General features: G+C 41.2%; 1 protein-coding gene across 2 annotated transcripts in view; it reads right to left on the minus strand.

The window, feature by feature from the left end:
* ILRUN (inflammation and lipid regulator with UBA-like and NBR1-like domains) overlaps window positions 1–15,370 on the minus strand; it is an 86,968-nt gene that overhangs the window by 17,923 nt on the left and 53,675 nt on the right. Inside the window, exon 4 of one of the 2 annotated variants that reach the window (XM_084890001.1) lies at window positions 6,690–7,018. In XM_084890001.1, the coding sequence (XP_084746127.1) occupies window positions 6,690–7,018 (329 nt within the window). The remainder of the gene's footprint in view (window positions 1–6,689; window positions 7,019–15,370) is intronic. The other variant, XM_084890002.1, reaches the window with a different exon arrangement.

Here is a 15,370-nt window from a genome sequence, read left to right on the forward strand (position 1 = left end):
AGTCACTACTTTTAAAGACTCAACAAACGCCAGATCCAAGATGGCGGCATAGGTAAACATCTAACTGCAGCCTCACACAACAATTTCAATAAAATACAACTAAAATACAAAATGGACATTACCCAGAACTACAGGAAAGTCGACTGACTGGAAATTTTGCAACGAGAAGGAAAGAGAAAACCAGAAGGAAAAGCAGAGGAGCTGTAAAAGCCTAAGCTGTAAAAGCCTAAGATGCATGTGGGGAGAGGACGGGGTGGCTGAGTGCCTGGCTGGCATTCCCTAGAAGATATAAGCTCCAAACTGTGCTGAACCCCAGATCCAACAGCACTGAACTCCAGTTCTAGGCCAGACCCTGGGGACCCAGGCTCATAGAGAGGGAGCCTGGGCTGTAAGGTGGCAAAAGGCAGTCCCGGAGGCACACACATTACGCGCAGAGGACGGACTGTTGACTCTGCTGCTAGATTGCCCTAGTGGGAAGGAGACAAAAGCTCCGGACTGTTATGAGCCCCAGTTCCGACTTCACTGAACCCCAGTTCTAGGTCAGACCCTGGGGACCCAGGCTCATATAGAGGGAGCCTGGGCTGTAAGGCGGAAACCCAGGGGAGCATTGAAAGGAAGTTCCAGAGGCACGCACATTGTGTGCAGAGAACGGATAGTTGAATGTGCCGCTGGATTGCCCTAGCAGGAAGGAGATAAAAGCTCTGGACTGCTCTGAACCCCACTTCCAACTAAACTGAACCCCAGTTCCGGGCTCATTGGGGGAGAGCCTAGACTGTCTGGTACCCTGTTTCCCCGAAAATAAGACAGTGTCTTATAGTAATTTTTTCTCCCAAAGTTGCACTAGGTCTTATTTTCAGGGGATGTCTTATCTTTCCATGCGCTAGGTCTTATTTTCGGAGGATGTCTTATTTTCCGGGAAACACAGTAGCAGGCGAAACTCGAGGACACCTTTCTCTCAGAGGTGCTTGCAGCAAGTACCGAAGAACACTGAGGAACACTGAGACTCGGGAGCCTCATAGGGCAGGGCTGATGGAAGCCAAGGCTGTAGGCTCCACCCTGAAACTCCGCCCCATCCAAGCTGAACATAGAGACTTTTAAGACTACCAATTCAGGGAAGCTGCGAAAATGCTGAGACAAGGAAACAGATCAGAAACGAAAGAAATGGAGGACAAAAAGCAATTGGATATAGAGTTCAAAACCACGATTATAAGATTTTTCAAGAATTTCCTAGGAAAGGCCGATAAAATACATGAGACCTATGAGTATATGAAAAGGGATCAACTAGAAATAATAAGGGATGAACAAGAAATAAAGAATACATTGTCTGAAATAAAAAAATATTATACAGAGTCCTAAAAACAGAATGGAAGATCGCAAGAATCAAGTCAAAGATTTGGAACATAAAGAGCCAGAAGACACTCCTCAGCAGAAGCAAGAAGACAAGAGAATCCAGAAAGTTGAAGATAATGTAAGAAACCTCTGGGAAAACTTCAAGCGAACCAACATCAGAATTATGGGGGTCCCAGAAGAAGAGAGAGAGCAAGATACCAAAAACATACTGAAAGAAATAGTAACAGAAAACTTCCCCCACCTGGTGAAAGAATTAGACTTACAAGTCCAGGAAGCGCACAGAACCCCAAACAAAAGGAATCCAAAGAGGACCACACCAACACACATCATAATTAAAATTCCAAGAGCAAAAGACAGAGAATATTAAAAGCAGCAAGAGCAAAGCAGGTAGTTACCTATAAAGGAGCACCTATACGATTGTCAGCTGATTTCTCAACAGAACCCATGCAGGCCAGACGGGAATGGCAAGAAATATTCAAGGTGATGAATAGTAAGAACCTACAGCCAAAAATACTCTACCCAGCAAAGCTATCACTCACAATCGAAGGCCAGATAAAGAGCCAAAGGAGTTCATCACTGCCAAACCAGAATTATATAAATTGCTGAAGGGGGTTCTCTAGGAAGAGAAAGAAAATAAAGATAAAAATTATGAACAACAAATACGTAACTATCAACAAGTGAATCTAAAAACCAAGGGAATTTAAAAAAAATCTGATGAACAATATTAATTGGTGAATTTAATAGAATTAGAGGTATGGAAGGGGAGTGAACTGACGATTCTCAGGGAAAGGGAGTGGATGGTGTGGGAAGAGAATGAACAAAAACTGTGTACCTATGGATGAGGACAATGGGGGTGGGGAAAGGGCAGAGGGTGGGGTGGGAACCTGGTGGAGGAGAGCAATGGAGGGGGGAGGAAATAAGGAACATTTGTAATAATATGAACAATAAAGATTTATTAAAAAAAAAAAAAAAGACTCAAGAAATGGGAAATTTTTAAAAAGATGGCAAAGGCAATCCTCAGTTTACATATTAGAATCATTTATCGACTGCTTATTTTGACTGGGCTTTCTTCATGCCTTGATTGAAAATTACTGGAGCTCAGTTAATGCTTTCACTCAACACATTTTAAAAATGTGGCACCTGGATTTGAATTTCAGCTCTGCCTCTCTCTACTAGCTGTGTGATACTGGGCAAGTTACTTAGCCCCTCAGAGCCTTTCTGATCAGAAAATGAGATGAGGCTTCTAAAGTACTGGCAGCACAACTGGGCACACAGGAACAGTTAAAAATACCACTGATGTGTACCTGATCAACACTTTGTCAAGGGCACCATTCAGAATCTCAAAATTTAAGGCTTTTCTTATACAACAATCAGTGTGAAATGTGGTCTTGACTGGATCCTGCTTGAACAGACCAATTCTAAGAGACACATAGAGGCAAAGAAACCTGAATGTGAACTGATACTAGAAAATATTAGGAAATTATTATTAGGTAAGTTAATGGTATTTTTGAAAATTCTTTTGTAAAGATTCATATTAAAATGTCAAAATGTCATAATTTCCTTTAAAAATATTTCAGAATACAAATGCTTATTATACAGTTCACTTTTCTGTGCATTTGAAATTTTTTATATTACAAAATTCCAACAAAGTGGTTTTCTAAAAAAAGAACCTCAAGCATGCCACTTTTAAAAATAAATAAATCTCTATTCTGAAGCAAAAACAAATGTCTAGAACTGTGAATTATCCCTGCTTTAAGATATTAAGTATAGTTCCACTTTTTTTCAAAGCCATTATTTCATCCACTGTTTCTCAAAGGAACAGTACAGCAGTGGAATCTAGTATCTCCCATTGTCTATTACCCACATCAGGACCTCAGGAACCCTCCACGTTCTGCCCTCAGCACTTTAACAGTTCTCCACACCATTGTCCTTCCTGTCTTTCCATCTGTCCATTCTTCGAAAAGCTCTTTCCATCAACTCCAGCTCTGCCTTCTCTAACTCTAACCTCCAAGAATATATAAAAACTAGAGGCCCATTGCACAAAATTCATGCATTGGGGCGGGGAGGAGGGGGTGTCCCTCAGCCCAGCCTGCACCCTCTACAATCTGGGACTCCTTGAGGGATGTCCGACTGCCCGTTTAGGGATCTGGTCTAAACAGGCAGTCAGACATACCCCTCACAAACCAGGACTGCCAGTTCCCAACTGCTTGCCTTCCTGATTGCTTAACCGCTTCTGCCTGCCAGCCTTATAAACCCCCTAACCACTACCCTGCCAGCCTGAGTGATGCCTAACTGCTCCTCTGCCAGCCTGTTTGCCCCTAACTGCCCTCCCCTGTAGGCCTGGTCACCCCTAACTGCCCTCCCCTGCAGGCCTGATCCCCCACAAGCCTGGTCACCCCCAACTTCCCTCATCTGCCAGCCAGGTGACCCCTAACTGTCCTCCACTGCAGGCTTGATCACCCCAAACTGCCCTCCCTTGCAGGCCTGGTCCCTCCCAACTGTCCTCCCATGCTGGCCTGATAGCCCACAGCTGCCCTCCCTTGCAAACCTGGTCCCTCCCAACTGGCCTCCCCTGCTGGCCATCTTGTGTCCACATGGGGGCAGCCATCTTGCGTGTTGGAATGATGGTCAATTTGCATATTACTCTTTTATTATATAGAATAGGGGTCTGGTGTATGGTGGGGGCCAGTTGGTTTGCCCTGAAGGGTGTCCCAGATCAGGTTGGGGGGTCCCTTGGAGTGTGGGGCCTGTGGTGGTTTGTAGGCTGGTCACGCCCCCCAGAGACCCAAGCAGAGGCCCTGGTATCTGGGGTTTATTTATCTTCTATAATTGAAACTTTGTAGCCTTGAGTGGAGCCAAGCCTCCTGCTCACTCCATGGCTGCAGCCATTTTGTTGGGATTTATTTATCTTCTATAACTGAAACTTTGTAGCCTTGAGTGGAGGCCTGGGCCTGCCAGGGTGTGCAGAAAGCTTAGCTTCCTCCATTGCCGGGGAAACCCAATCCTCCTGCTCACTCCGTGGTCGCAGCCATCTTGGTTGGGTTAATTTGCATACTTGCTCCTGATTGGCTGGGGGCATGGCTTGTGGTGTAGAGGAGTGGTTGTTAATTTGCATATTACTCTTATATTAGATAGGATTATACAATACATTTGACTGTTGTTCTTTACTGACCAAATTCATATCTGTCCTGACTGAACTGGATGCATGTCTCGTCACTATACTGTAAGCTGCTTGGCAGGGTCACTTCTTTTATTCTTCAAGTCTCCTACTGAACAATGTACACTGCTCTAAATAGTGCACAAATCTTTAAGTACTTCCTGATGACTGTTTACACCTGATCCCATTCCTTAGGAGCCTGAGAAGCAGAGCTGACTCAACTTTAGCCAAAACTGCTCCCAGATGTTTGCATACATGCTTTATGAATAGTATTCTATTAGTATTAAAGTAAGAAAAAAAGGGAGGCTCCAATTTCTCTTTGGGATCTAAGTGCCACATTCTCAATGTATTATAGCCAAAAGTCTCATCAACACCAATAAGAACCTTATTCTGTGGTTTTATAAGTACTGCTTCTATATGACCTTGCAGCGTTCATGGAAAAAAAAAAAAATTAGGTAACATACCATGAGTTCATCAACCTTAAGAAATATTTCAATAGCCTCACCACAGCTCAGCCATTCCAAAGGAGCAGTATGCTGGGACCTCAATTAAGGCTGTTAAGTAATTCATTCGGACAGTGCACCCACACACACACCAGGGCCAGGGCAAAGAGAGTTGGTTAAAAGCATCAGTCCCTAAAGCCCAAAAAGAAAACAAAACAACTAACAGGTTTATGACTAAGATGAGTACAGGGCCCTGGCCAGGAATGCCAGCCCTCTTCTAAGACTACAATTATGGCTGAACCAAGTAGTTCGATATTGGGTAAAGGGGCTTCGATTATAGAAAACAGTAGAGCAACTAACTGGTCTTGCCTCCTCCAATTCTCACCTACCCATTAAACTCAACTGCTTCAAGTTTCCGTTCTACCAAGGTATTTTAGAACAGTCATGCTCTGACGGATTAAAATTAAGACAGACAAATCTGGAGCAACAGGAACATAGAGGAAAGTCTTTTAAGTGTTAAGATGTTTAGTCTTTCCTCAAATACAGGCAATTTACTAGTTTATCAATTTACTTCTCTAATTTCCTGGAGAACTAACATGACTACACTGAACCCTTTGTGACTATTCAACCAACCAATAAATTAACCCTTTGCTACACTATTGCTAATTGGAGTTCCTTTTACCAGACCATGTGACAAAAGAGGATTCACATCACCAGGTTTCTTTTCTTAATCTAGACCATATTTTAATAAAGTATTGGTCAGAAAAATACCATTCTTACAACAATGCAACTTATCCCTCAAATAAACATTAATTTTATTTTTAAATTTTTGAGGGTAAATTTTGAGACTTAACAGTTATATGATTATATAGATGGGATGCTGGGCCTAACATGAAGCATTATTAATCAGAAGAATGCACAGGAATACTCACAGGCCCCAATACATGAACCACCTACAACAGTGAACTCTTAGCATAGGGCTTTATTCAACCAACCAAAACCAACAACCAGGAACCATCATCACCTTAGCAGTGTGTGGAAGACATTGTCAATCAACTAGCATAAGGAAAAACAGATCAAGAAATCAAACACCTAGTAGAGTGTCTCAGAACAATCATACATTTAAAATCATGGTTAAACAATTCTCTCTTATTCCCCACACGTGAAAAGTCAAAATATCACTTGGGCCACTCTGGGCTGTGGGTGAGGGAGTAGATGGGACACATAGACTGAAAAGACATCAATAGGAAGACATGCAAACAAGGTAAATAAAGTAAAAGCCCAAGAGTAGTTAGGATAAATAATTGAGCTTGCCTTTTTCCTCAGAAAACAAACAAAAACAAGAATCCCACCCAAACCCAAAAAAATCAAAGTAGGAACCAATTTCAAAGGTGTGTTGTTGTTGCTCTAAGCTCAGTATACATTAAAAATGGAAGCATGGCTGGCGATATTTTGACTTTCTTTTCTTAAAATGTAAAGGTAAAGAACTTTGTTCTTTCAACACCCAAACCAGAGCAGAGAGACAGTAGTAAATTATAAATGTGGATGAAGTAATATCCACAGGACATGAAGATGGGGGAGGGGGGAGGGGAGAAGGGGTAGGTTTTGTGTTGTTGCTATTGGCAGGAGAGCTAAGCAGTCTTAAAGAACATTCTAGGATTCAAGGTTTGCCATGAAGGGGTATCACAGATCCCAAGGCCCACCACCTACCCCTTCTCCTCTTCTCCAAGGGCACCTACCTTACTGTAAGTCACTACTGATAAGTTGTTTGCGTGACTGCTGGGGGACAGATTTACAGAGTTCTGTGAGAGTCTATTCTCATCTTGCTCGGTTTGGTCAGGAGCAGGAGCCCATGTGTTTTTGCTGATTGAGTCGAACTCGGAACCCCCAGGGTCTTTTAAGTTGTTTTCATCTGATTGTCGGTTCTTTTGGGGAGAGGCAAACGGGTTGAAGTTTCCTTCTACCTTGCGATGTGGCTGTGTGTTGAACTCCGTTTCGAAAGATGACAGCTGCTGCGTTACTCCTAAAAGTCCACCCACCTCCACACTGAGAATCACCCAGATGACGTCTGAAACAAGAAAACAACTCATGTCAATGCCAAATACACCCTCTTACGGCCCAAAGCAGCTACCACCAAGAACCTCAACCACCACCCAAACCATAGAGAGAAGTGTTCTTCTATATGTTAGTTTAGAAGCTTGCTCACAAAATAGTCCAATACATTTGCATTGCATAAAGTTCTACATTTTTGGTAATGTCAAGTCAAGCTTTGGAACAAGTTCAGTAGAGGTCTATGAGAACCCTGAAATTATTTGTAAAAAAGGTTACTAGTTGATTCTGATGCACAGCCACCTTTGGATATCGTTACTCCAGGGGACAATTACCAATAGAAACCTAAAATCTGTTTTTCCAGAATTACAAGTTCTTAGTGGTTTTTGCTTATTTATACGTGTTTAACTCAGAAGGCTCAGGGCATGCATAATTCCTGAATAAAAAAAATGCTTATTATTACTAAAATTGGAAATTATAGATTGTCCCACCACCACGGCAATTTAGAGAGACCATACAGTTCAAACTACGTAGGTCAACTGAGAGTGAAAGAGGGAGCTAGTAATAATTGCACCAGTATATATAAGTATAAATCTGGCATATTAGGACAGATGCCACCCTGGCTATTCCGAAATATATCTGAGTAAAAGATACCAAACATTTTAATATGTCTCAGACTTTCTAAAATAATTTAACACCAACATTACCTTTCTGTCAGATAGGGAAACCCTATTATCTACACTGAAACCGTAAGAAGTATGTTTTAAAAAGATGCACCACAGAACTTTTATCTCAATTCAGTTTTTTATTTCCTCAACTACCAAAGGTAAGGGTTGAAAAGAATGAAAAGGGAAAGTGGCGGTTTCCTCTATGTTCAGCACCTCAATCCCGAGAACAGTGGCATCGAGTTTACTGCTGGAAGATTTTAAAAGGCAAGCAGCAGAAAAGCCAAGCAGCATTTCAGTGTGAATCCTGCTGAAGACAAATATAAAAACTTGTCCAGCTTCTTAAATAACTGTGAGGTTGATAGGAAAAGGCAAATAAACCTCATCAATTAGCTACATAAAAATACAGATAAATATAAATAGAGGATAGTGAAGGAATTGAGGGAAACCTCTTGGGCTGTGTTTACTATCAATTTTCAGTTTGGGTTCTGTTTCTGAGGAAGAGGATCTTAGGGTGTCAGAGAGCAATAAATACTCAATTTGAGGTCAGTGGTTTTGAGAGCTGTACAAAGAATTGGGTTGGTTGCATCCAATTAGGATCCAGAGCCCTGGTAAGTGAAGATGCAGTGACATCTGCTGTTCACTTCAAGAAATTGCAACTCATTTCACTTGAAATAGGAGGCTAAAGCCACTAGCAGATTTAGCAAGACTCACAGGAATGGGCATCTCCAGACACACTTGTCATTAAAGCAAACGTAAATCCTCATGCATCTAGTACAATAAAAGTTCTACCTGTTGATTTAACACTGTAAGCCAGGATATGCAGTGTGCCACTTCACTTAGAAATGTGGGACAGTGACAGGTGTGGTGGGTCAGAGGACTTTCACTCAGAGCTCTAAGTCACATCTCATACATCAGTATGATGTGAACCTTAAAGAACAACTCAATGGCAGGCAGCCTGAGGAAGAGTCATTCCGGGCTCTTCTATCCTAGCTTTCTACCAAAAGCAACATTCCTTTACTCTACTGTTCTTTATTCCCAATGAATATGACTTGTTTCACAGGACATCAGTTCATCCTTGTTGTCCTCCACCCATCTTGCTTTCAGTATGTGAGACTAATGACACTCTCCCCTACACACACACACCGGCTTTGAGAACTAAATCATCTTTAAGGTAACTCATTGGGCCTTGTCATACTTACGTTACCACATTCTATTGACCTTGGCTATTTTGCTAGACTGTTCACATACATCTAGTTGCTGTAAAATAAATGTCACTTAAGAATGATTTATAAATACTAATAATAAATACTCCAGTTCTGATCCTCCAAAGTTCTTACTGTGGGGGTATTAATGAACAGCAAAACATGCCTTCTCCACTATACAACGAGTCATCTAGGCATCTTCTCTAGACCTCGAATTTCTGAATGTGCTCATCCCATGCAGTGTGTGTGTGTGTGTGTGTGTGTGTGTATAATTAAGTAAATAAAAAGGATGATAAAGATGGACCAAATAAGCTTGTTTCAGAGAGGTTGGCCACTCCCAACTCTTGCTTTTATTATGGAGATGAGAACTACCAGCCAGATATTTTATTATATCTGATGATAAAATCACGGCTGTGAGCAATCTTAGGGGCCATCTAATGGGAAATGTTTCATTTTCTAGATAAAGGATCTGAGTCTGGAGGTAGAAGAAATTGGCCCAAGAACTCCCAGCTCTCAGTAAAAAATTTTAAACTTGTTTCCTCCCAACAGCAACTTGGGAAGCATATCCAGAGAATTAAAGCTAAGTTAAGTCAGTTCCACTCCCCATGCCATTTTACCTACAGACATTATGTTATTTGGGGCCAATATCAAATAAATGAGCAATCAGGATGTCCTAGAAAAGTAATTAAGGAAGCAGAACCAAGGGCCAAGGCTACACAATCAGGGATTAGTAAGCGAATGGAGAAACTTATTTTAGAATATATTATTTTAAGGTGAGTTTTTAAAGCTCCTGGTACAGAACTTAGGACCTAGAAGGTACTATAATATTATTTCATTCAACTCATTCCTTTTACATATGATCAAACTTTTAATAAGAAGTATAAAATTAGAACAATTTGGTAACCAAAACAAATACCAAAGTATTGCATTATAACTCAAAGTGTAAAATAAATATACATGACTCCATAGTTATATAAATAATTGACTAAATAGAGTAGAAGAGAGAAACTTCCTTATAGAAAACTAAAAATATTATATACAGATGCTCCCCCTTCCAAGAGGTGGGACTTAATTCTATATATCCCCCAACCTACCTTGAGGGCAAGCTAAACTTAGTGATTCATTTCCAAACAATAGAGTAGGAAGCAAGTAACTTTACAGTGGAGAACTACTTGGTGACAAACTATTTGACCAAGTGATCATGGTTAACATCTCCAATGAGGTTATACACATTTCAAGTATTCCATAAAATAAATAAACATACTTCCCCACTGTGTATTCTTCCCCAAAACCATAACATCAGTCTAATCACAAAGAAAAGATCAGACAAGCTCAGATTTAAAGTATTATAAAGGACATTAGATGGTATTCCTCAAAACGATCAGAGGTTATGAAAAACATGGAAAGACTGAGAAACTGTCACAGACCAGAGGAAACGGGGAGACATAACTAAATATAGTGTGGCACCTAGCCTGGATTCTTGAAAAGAAAGAGGAAAACTGATAAAATCTAAATAAACAGTAATGTCCCAATGTTGATGTCTTCACTCTAACAAGTGTGTGCTGGTTATGTGTAAGATGCTAACGATGGGAGGAATTGGGTATATGAGAACTCTCTATCATCTCTGACACTTTCCTATAATTCTAAAATCAGTTCAGAGTAAAATCTACTAAAAAGAAATTAGTATAGCATTAAAAATAGTATTTTCAGGTATTAAGAGGGAAAGCTGCAACACAGCCAACACAAACCATTCTGTAGTGAACTGACTACAAAGGGGAGGGCTTTCATTCGGCAGTGGGCAGACAGGTTGTAGGAGGGCAGGGAGGCAGGGCCTATCACATGCTCAAGTTCTTCAGACGTTTCAAAAGCCCAACTTATCAATCCTACAAGAGTCACTTCTATCTACAGGGAGATGGCTCCTTTCCAGTGTCACTCCTCAGCAGAGTCTAAGGAAAGGGCCAGTTAACAGTCATCAAACAGGGCAACAGTACAAATGAACCATCGCCTTGATGCGGATGTTGGGCTGAGGCGGCCTAATTGTAGTCTACCTCTGCCTGCACAAGGGGTCTCCAGAGCCACAGTTAAGCAAGCAAGAACTGTGGCATAATAGGTTCCACTTGGTCTGGGCTCCCAAAGAGGACTTGGGAAAGCACCACTTTCAAAAATCCAGTTTACAGGAAGCTTCAAAGTAGTTCAAACTATGGCTAGGATTAAAATGTTGCAGGCTTCTGATGTGGAATAAACTGCCCACCGCCCCCTCCCCCCCCCCAAAAAAGTGCAGGCTTCTGATGTCTAGAACAATAGCCTTGGGCTTATCCTCAGGAGCTGTGAGTCAAGAATGCTATAACACCAGTAAGTATATGCTTAGTTGGCATATACATGGAAGATTACCATGGAAGCCACTTGTAGATTTGGAGGTTGGGGACTCAAATCCTTCCTAAAACAACTCATCTTCAAAGCACAACAGGAACTTCAGATTTCCCTAGGATTAAGAAACAACTGGTGTGGCTCAGTAGTTGAGTGCTGACATATGAATCAGGGGGTCACAGTTTGATTCCCAGTCAAGGCATATGCCCAGGGTGCAGCATGCAGGAAGCAGCTGATCAATGATTCTTTCTCATCACTGATGTTTCTATATCTTTCTCCCTTTCCCTGCCCACCCTTCCCTCTCCCCCAAATAAAAAAAGAAACTTGGGTCTGCAGAGGTACCAGTCAGTTGCTGGGCCACAAGCTATGGGCTATCATTTCTTCTTGAGGGAAAACTGGGTATGTATTGCCTAGCTTCAGTGAGAAAGGCTTGAAAGGAGAAAGACTGAGCACTGGTCGTCTCTGAACTAAAACAAGTCCCAACAGATAGTGCTTAGGTCAACGCTATGAGCAGGTGTCCACATCTTGGTGTCTGTCTCTTGGAACTACCAAGGTAACAGTGTGTACCACTGTAAGAAGAGGGCACCTCCAATCGTCCTTGCACTGATCTGCCTGAAGCTCAGCTTCCAGCATGCATTTCCACATTATTAACCCTTTGCACTCCGAACCATTCTGGACATTGGCTACCAGCTACTCGACGCTGCTTTGCGGCGGACACGTGCGTTGAATTAACTCAATTCCCCGTAATCACTAATAAACTGCAATGTCCCCCCTGAGAGGGGACATCCGAGTGATATGCTAGAATTCCGATGTCCCCTGAGAGGGGACAGCGGAGTGCAAAGGGTTAACACAATAGCCTTGCTTTCCTGACACAAGCTCAGCAGGCACTCAGGTGCTTTTACTAAGTTTTCCTCAGCACCTGAGGAAGAAGAGGCAAAGGCAGGCAGCACCACCAGTCATCAGCTTCTCAGAGGACTTCTGATTTCTAGGGCCCCATTTAGACAGAGTGACTACGTGAGGTCTGACTTCTACTCAAACAACTACTTCCCTTCCCACCCTCACTCCCCACCACCTCATCTCACCCGAAATGTGCATTAGAAACTTGTTCCTTAGCTTCAGTATTATTCTCAGAAATCTCTTTTTAAAATGCAAATGCCCCTCAAAGGAACATATTAAGCTACCATAACCTCACCATCAGGTCAACCAACGGGCACAAGTTCACATAGGGGAAAAGAAAGAAAAGCCCACGAAAGAATACTGGAAGCCTAGGTGAGACGAAACAGTGAAGGGTCCCAGATGCCCGTCAGAGGGAGAGGGGCTCAGAGAGCAAGTGGAAATGGCAATAACAAATAAACTATTCCTACTTCACAGTTTTTCCAAATCATGCTCTATTTACTAATTATGCGCTTTTACTTTAAATGGGGGAGGGGGAGATTATAATCACTTACTTATTAGCTTCAAGTCAAGATATAATGATTTCCTACTTCCCAAATCCATTAAGAGAGTAAAAACATGTCAGACACGAAAGATATACATCAGCTCAGAATGAAGGAAAAAATGACCCTGCCATCAGCTGGGCTGGGAGAGCAGACACGGATACAGGAAACATTGTTTCTCCCGAGGCCAGCCAGCAGCTGTGAAATGTGTAACAGCTCTCTCCGAGGGTCACTGCTTTCTTACCAGTGATACCCCCAGACCTGCTTCGTTACTGAGGACACCAATTGCCAAACTGTCCTTGTCTCAAGACAGCACCCAAACCCTAATTAATCCTCTTTTCTAACCTTGCCTCAGAAACGGAAGCCAATCCAAAATTGATCCCCACATGCTTGAAAGCCTTTTTTTAAAAAAAAAAAAAATACATTTTTATTGATTTTGTACAGAGAGGAAGGGAGAGAGATAGAGAGTTAGAAACATTGATGAGATAGAGTCATCGATCAGCTGCCTCTTGCACACCCCCTACTGGGGATATGCCCGCAACCAAGGTACATGCCCTTGACCGGAATCGAACCCGGGACCCTTCAGTCCCCAAGCCGACGCTCTATCCATTGAGCCAAACCAGTTTCGGCAGCCTCTTCAAAATCGTTCAGCACAAACCCAAACCTTATAGAAGTCTCTCTCCTCCTTCCCCTTATTGCAATGGAGGGATCAGGTAGGTTGTCACCAATAGCAAAATGATTTTGAAAATGAAGAACAAAGTTAGAGGTCTCACAATTCTTGACTTCCAAACTTATTACAAAACAACAAAATAGTGTAGTACTGGCAGAAAGACAGGCATATATACCATGGAAGAGAATGAAGAACTAAGAAATAAATCCTCAAATTTATTGGTCAAATGATTTTTTATAAGAATGCCAATTCCGGGAGAAACAGCCCAAGTGCCCATCAGTAGATGAGTGCATAAAAAAGCTGTGGTACATTTATACCATCCTGCAGTAAAAAAGAAGGATCTCTTATAATTTGAGGAGTGGCCTGCAGAGTATTATGCTAACCGAAATAAGCCAGTCAGAGAAACACAAGTATCATATGATCCCACTCACATGTGGAATCTAATGAACAAAATAAATTGATGAACAAAATAGATTCAGAGACAGAAGCATAGAACAGACTGTGGAATCTCAGCGAGAAAAGTGGGTGTGTAGGAAGTGCTCAATCAAACAACTTGTATGCGTATATGCATAACCCAAGGACAAAGACAATAGGGTAATGAAGGTCTGGGGCAGAGGGGGAGCAGGTCACAGGGTCAATGGGGAAAAAATAAGGGACATATGTAATATTTTCAACAATAAAGATTTAAAATAAATATACCATATGGAAAAAGTAAACTACCCCAAAAACCAGTATTATATGAAATTAATATAAAATATTAATATTTGCATATTAATATTTTAGTAAAAATTATATTTTCTTTTAAGATTGTTAAAGGAATGATCAATTCCAAAGTTCTGTATCCTTGGAACCTAACATTCCTGATCAAAGAAATTTCTGTTAAAAGGGCTATAACTACCATAAGAAAAAAACACGATGCTTTCAAATTATATTACTGCCCTTCTACCAAATCCTTATGTAGTTATTTGTTGACTGCAAAATTATATAACTATTTGATAAAATAAACAGTGTTAGCACTAAGAGCACACATTGAAATGACTCAGTTGAATTTCAAAAGTTAAAAAATTTGATGCTTCATACCAGGACATGCAAATATTTTTTTTATTCTACTTTATAGATGGATCACTGTTTCATCTGATTTCTTTTTTAAAATATATTTTTATTGATTTCAGAGAGGAGGGGAGAGGGAGAGAGAGATAGAAACATCAATAATGAGAGATTATCATTGATCAGCTGCCTCCTGCACACCCTACATTGGGGATTGAACCTACAACCCAGGAAACTGCCCTCACCGTGAATCCGTGATCTCCTGGTTCATAGGTCAACAATCAACCACTGAGCCGTGCCCCTAGGTTCACCTGACTTCTTAATTGTCTGTGCTCCACAGAGGTTAAGGACCCAAATATCTGCATTTTAGAGGTTAATCTGGACAGTACAGCCATTTCACATTGCCTTTGACTCATGTAGAACGACCACCAATCAGACACCATCCCCTGGTGGCAATACAACCAAAGGCAGGCTTCCTTCTCTGAAGCTGAAATAGCCTGTCACCTATAAACTTATTAAAGATCTCATAACATAAAAATAATTAAGGATTTCAGATTCATTTACATTTTGAAATGTCTCTTCTAAAAACATTTCCCATACAAATCACTATCAGTTTAGGTCAGCATTTTTTGTCAAAAAAGAAATCTGTTGTTTTCAAGGGCTACTAATATTTCTGATATTAGAGAATTCTAGAGGTCAGAAATGAAACAGAAAATACCTTATTAAGGATCTTCTAGAAGTAAATGAGGCAGCCTTTTTCAGTCCAACATAAAAGAGACACATTCTAAAGTTGGGGTTAATAGGTAAAGAACTGGCAGAAATGCCAAATAGAATAGCATCTAAACAGAAGACTCGTGTCTAGAGGAAGTCTGTATGAAACCAGAGCTTTTATAACATGGCAGTTAAAATACAGATGAATGAGATGGGACAGTCCTGAAATTACAGGCTAGGGAAGACACTCTGTAAACTGGAGAAGTTAGA

The sequence above is a fragment of the Pipistrellus hanaki genome (assembly GCF_964339955.1).
Source record: "Pipistrellus hanaki genome assembly, chromosome: 7".
Classification (NCBI taxonomy): domain Eukaryota; kingdom Metazoa; phylum Chordata; class Mammalia; order Chiroptera; family Vespertilionidae; genus Pipistrellus; species Pipistrellus hanaki.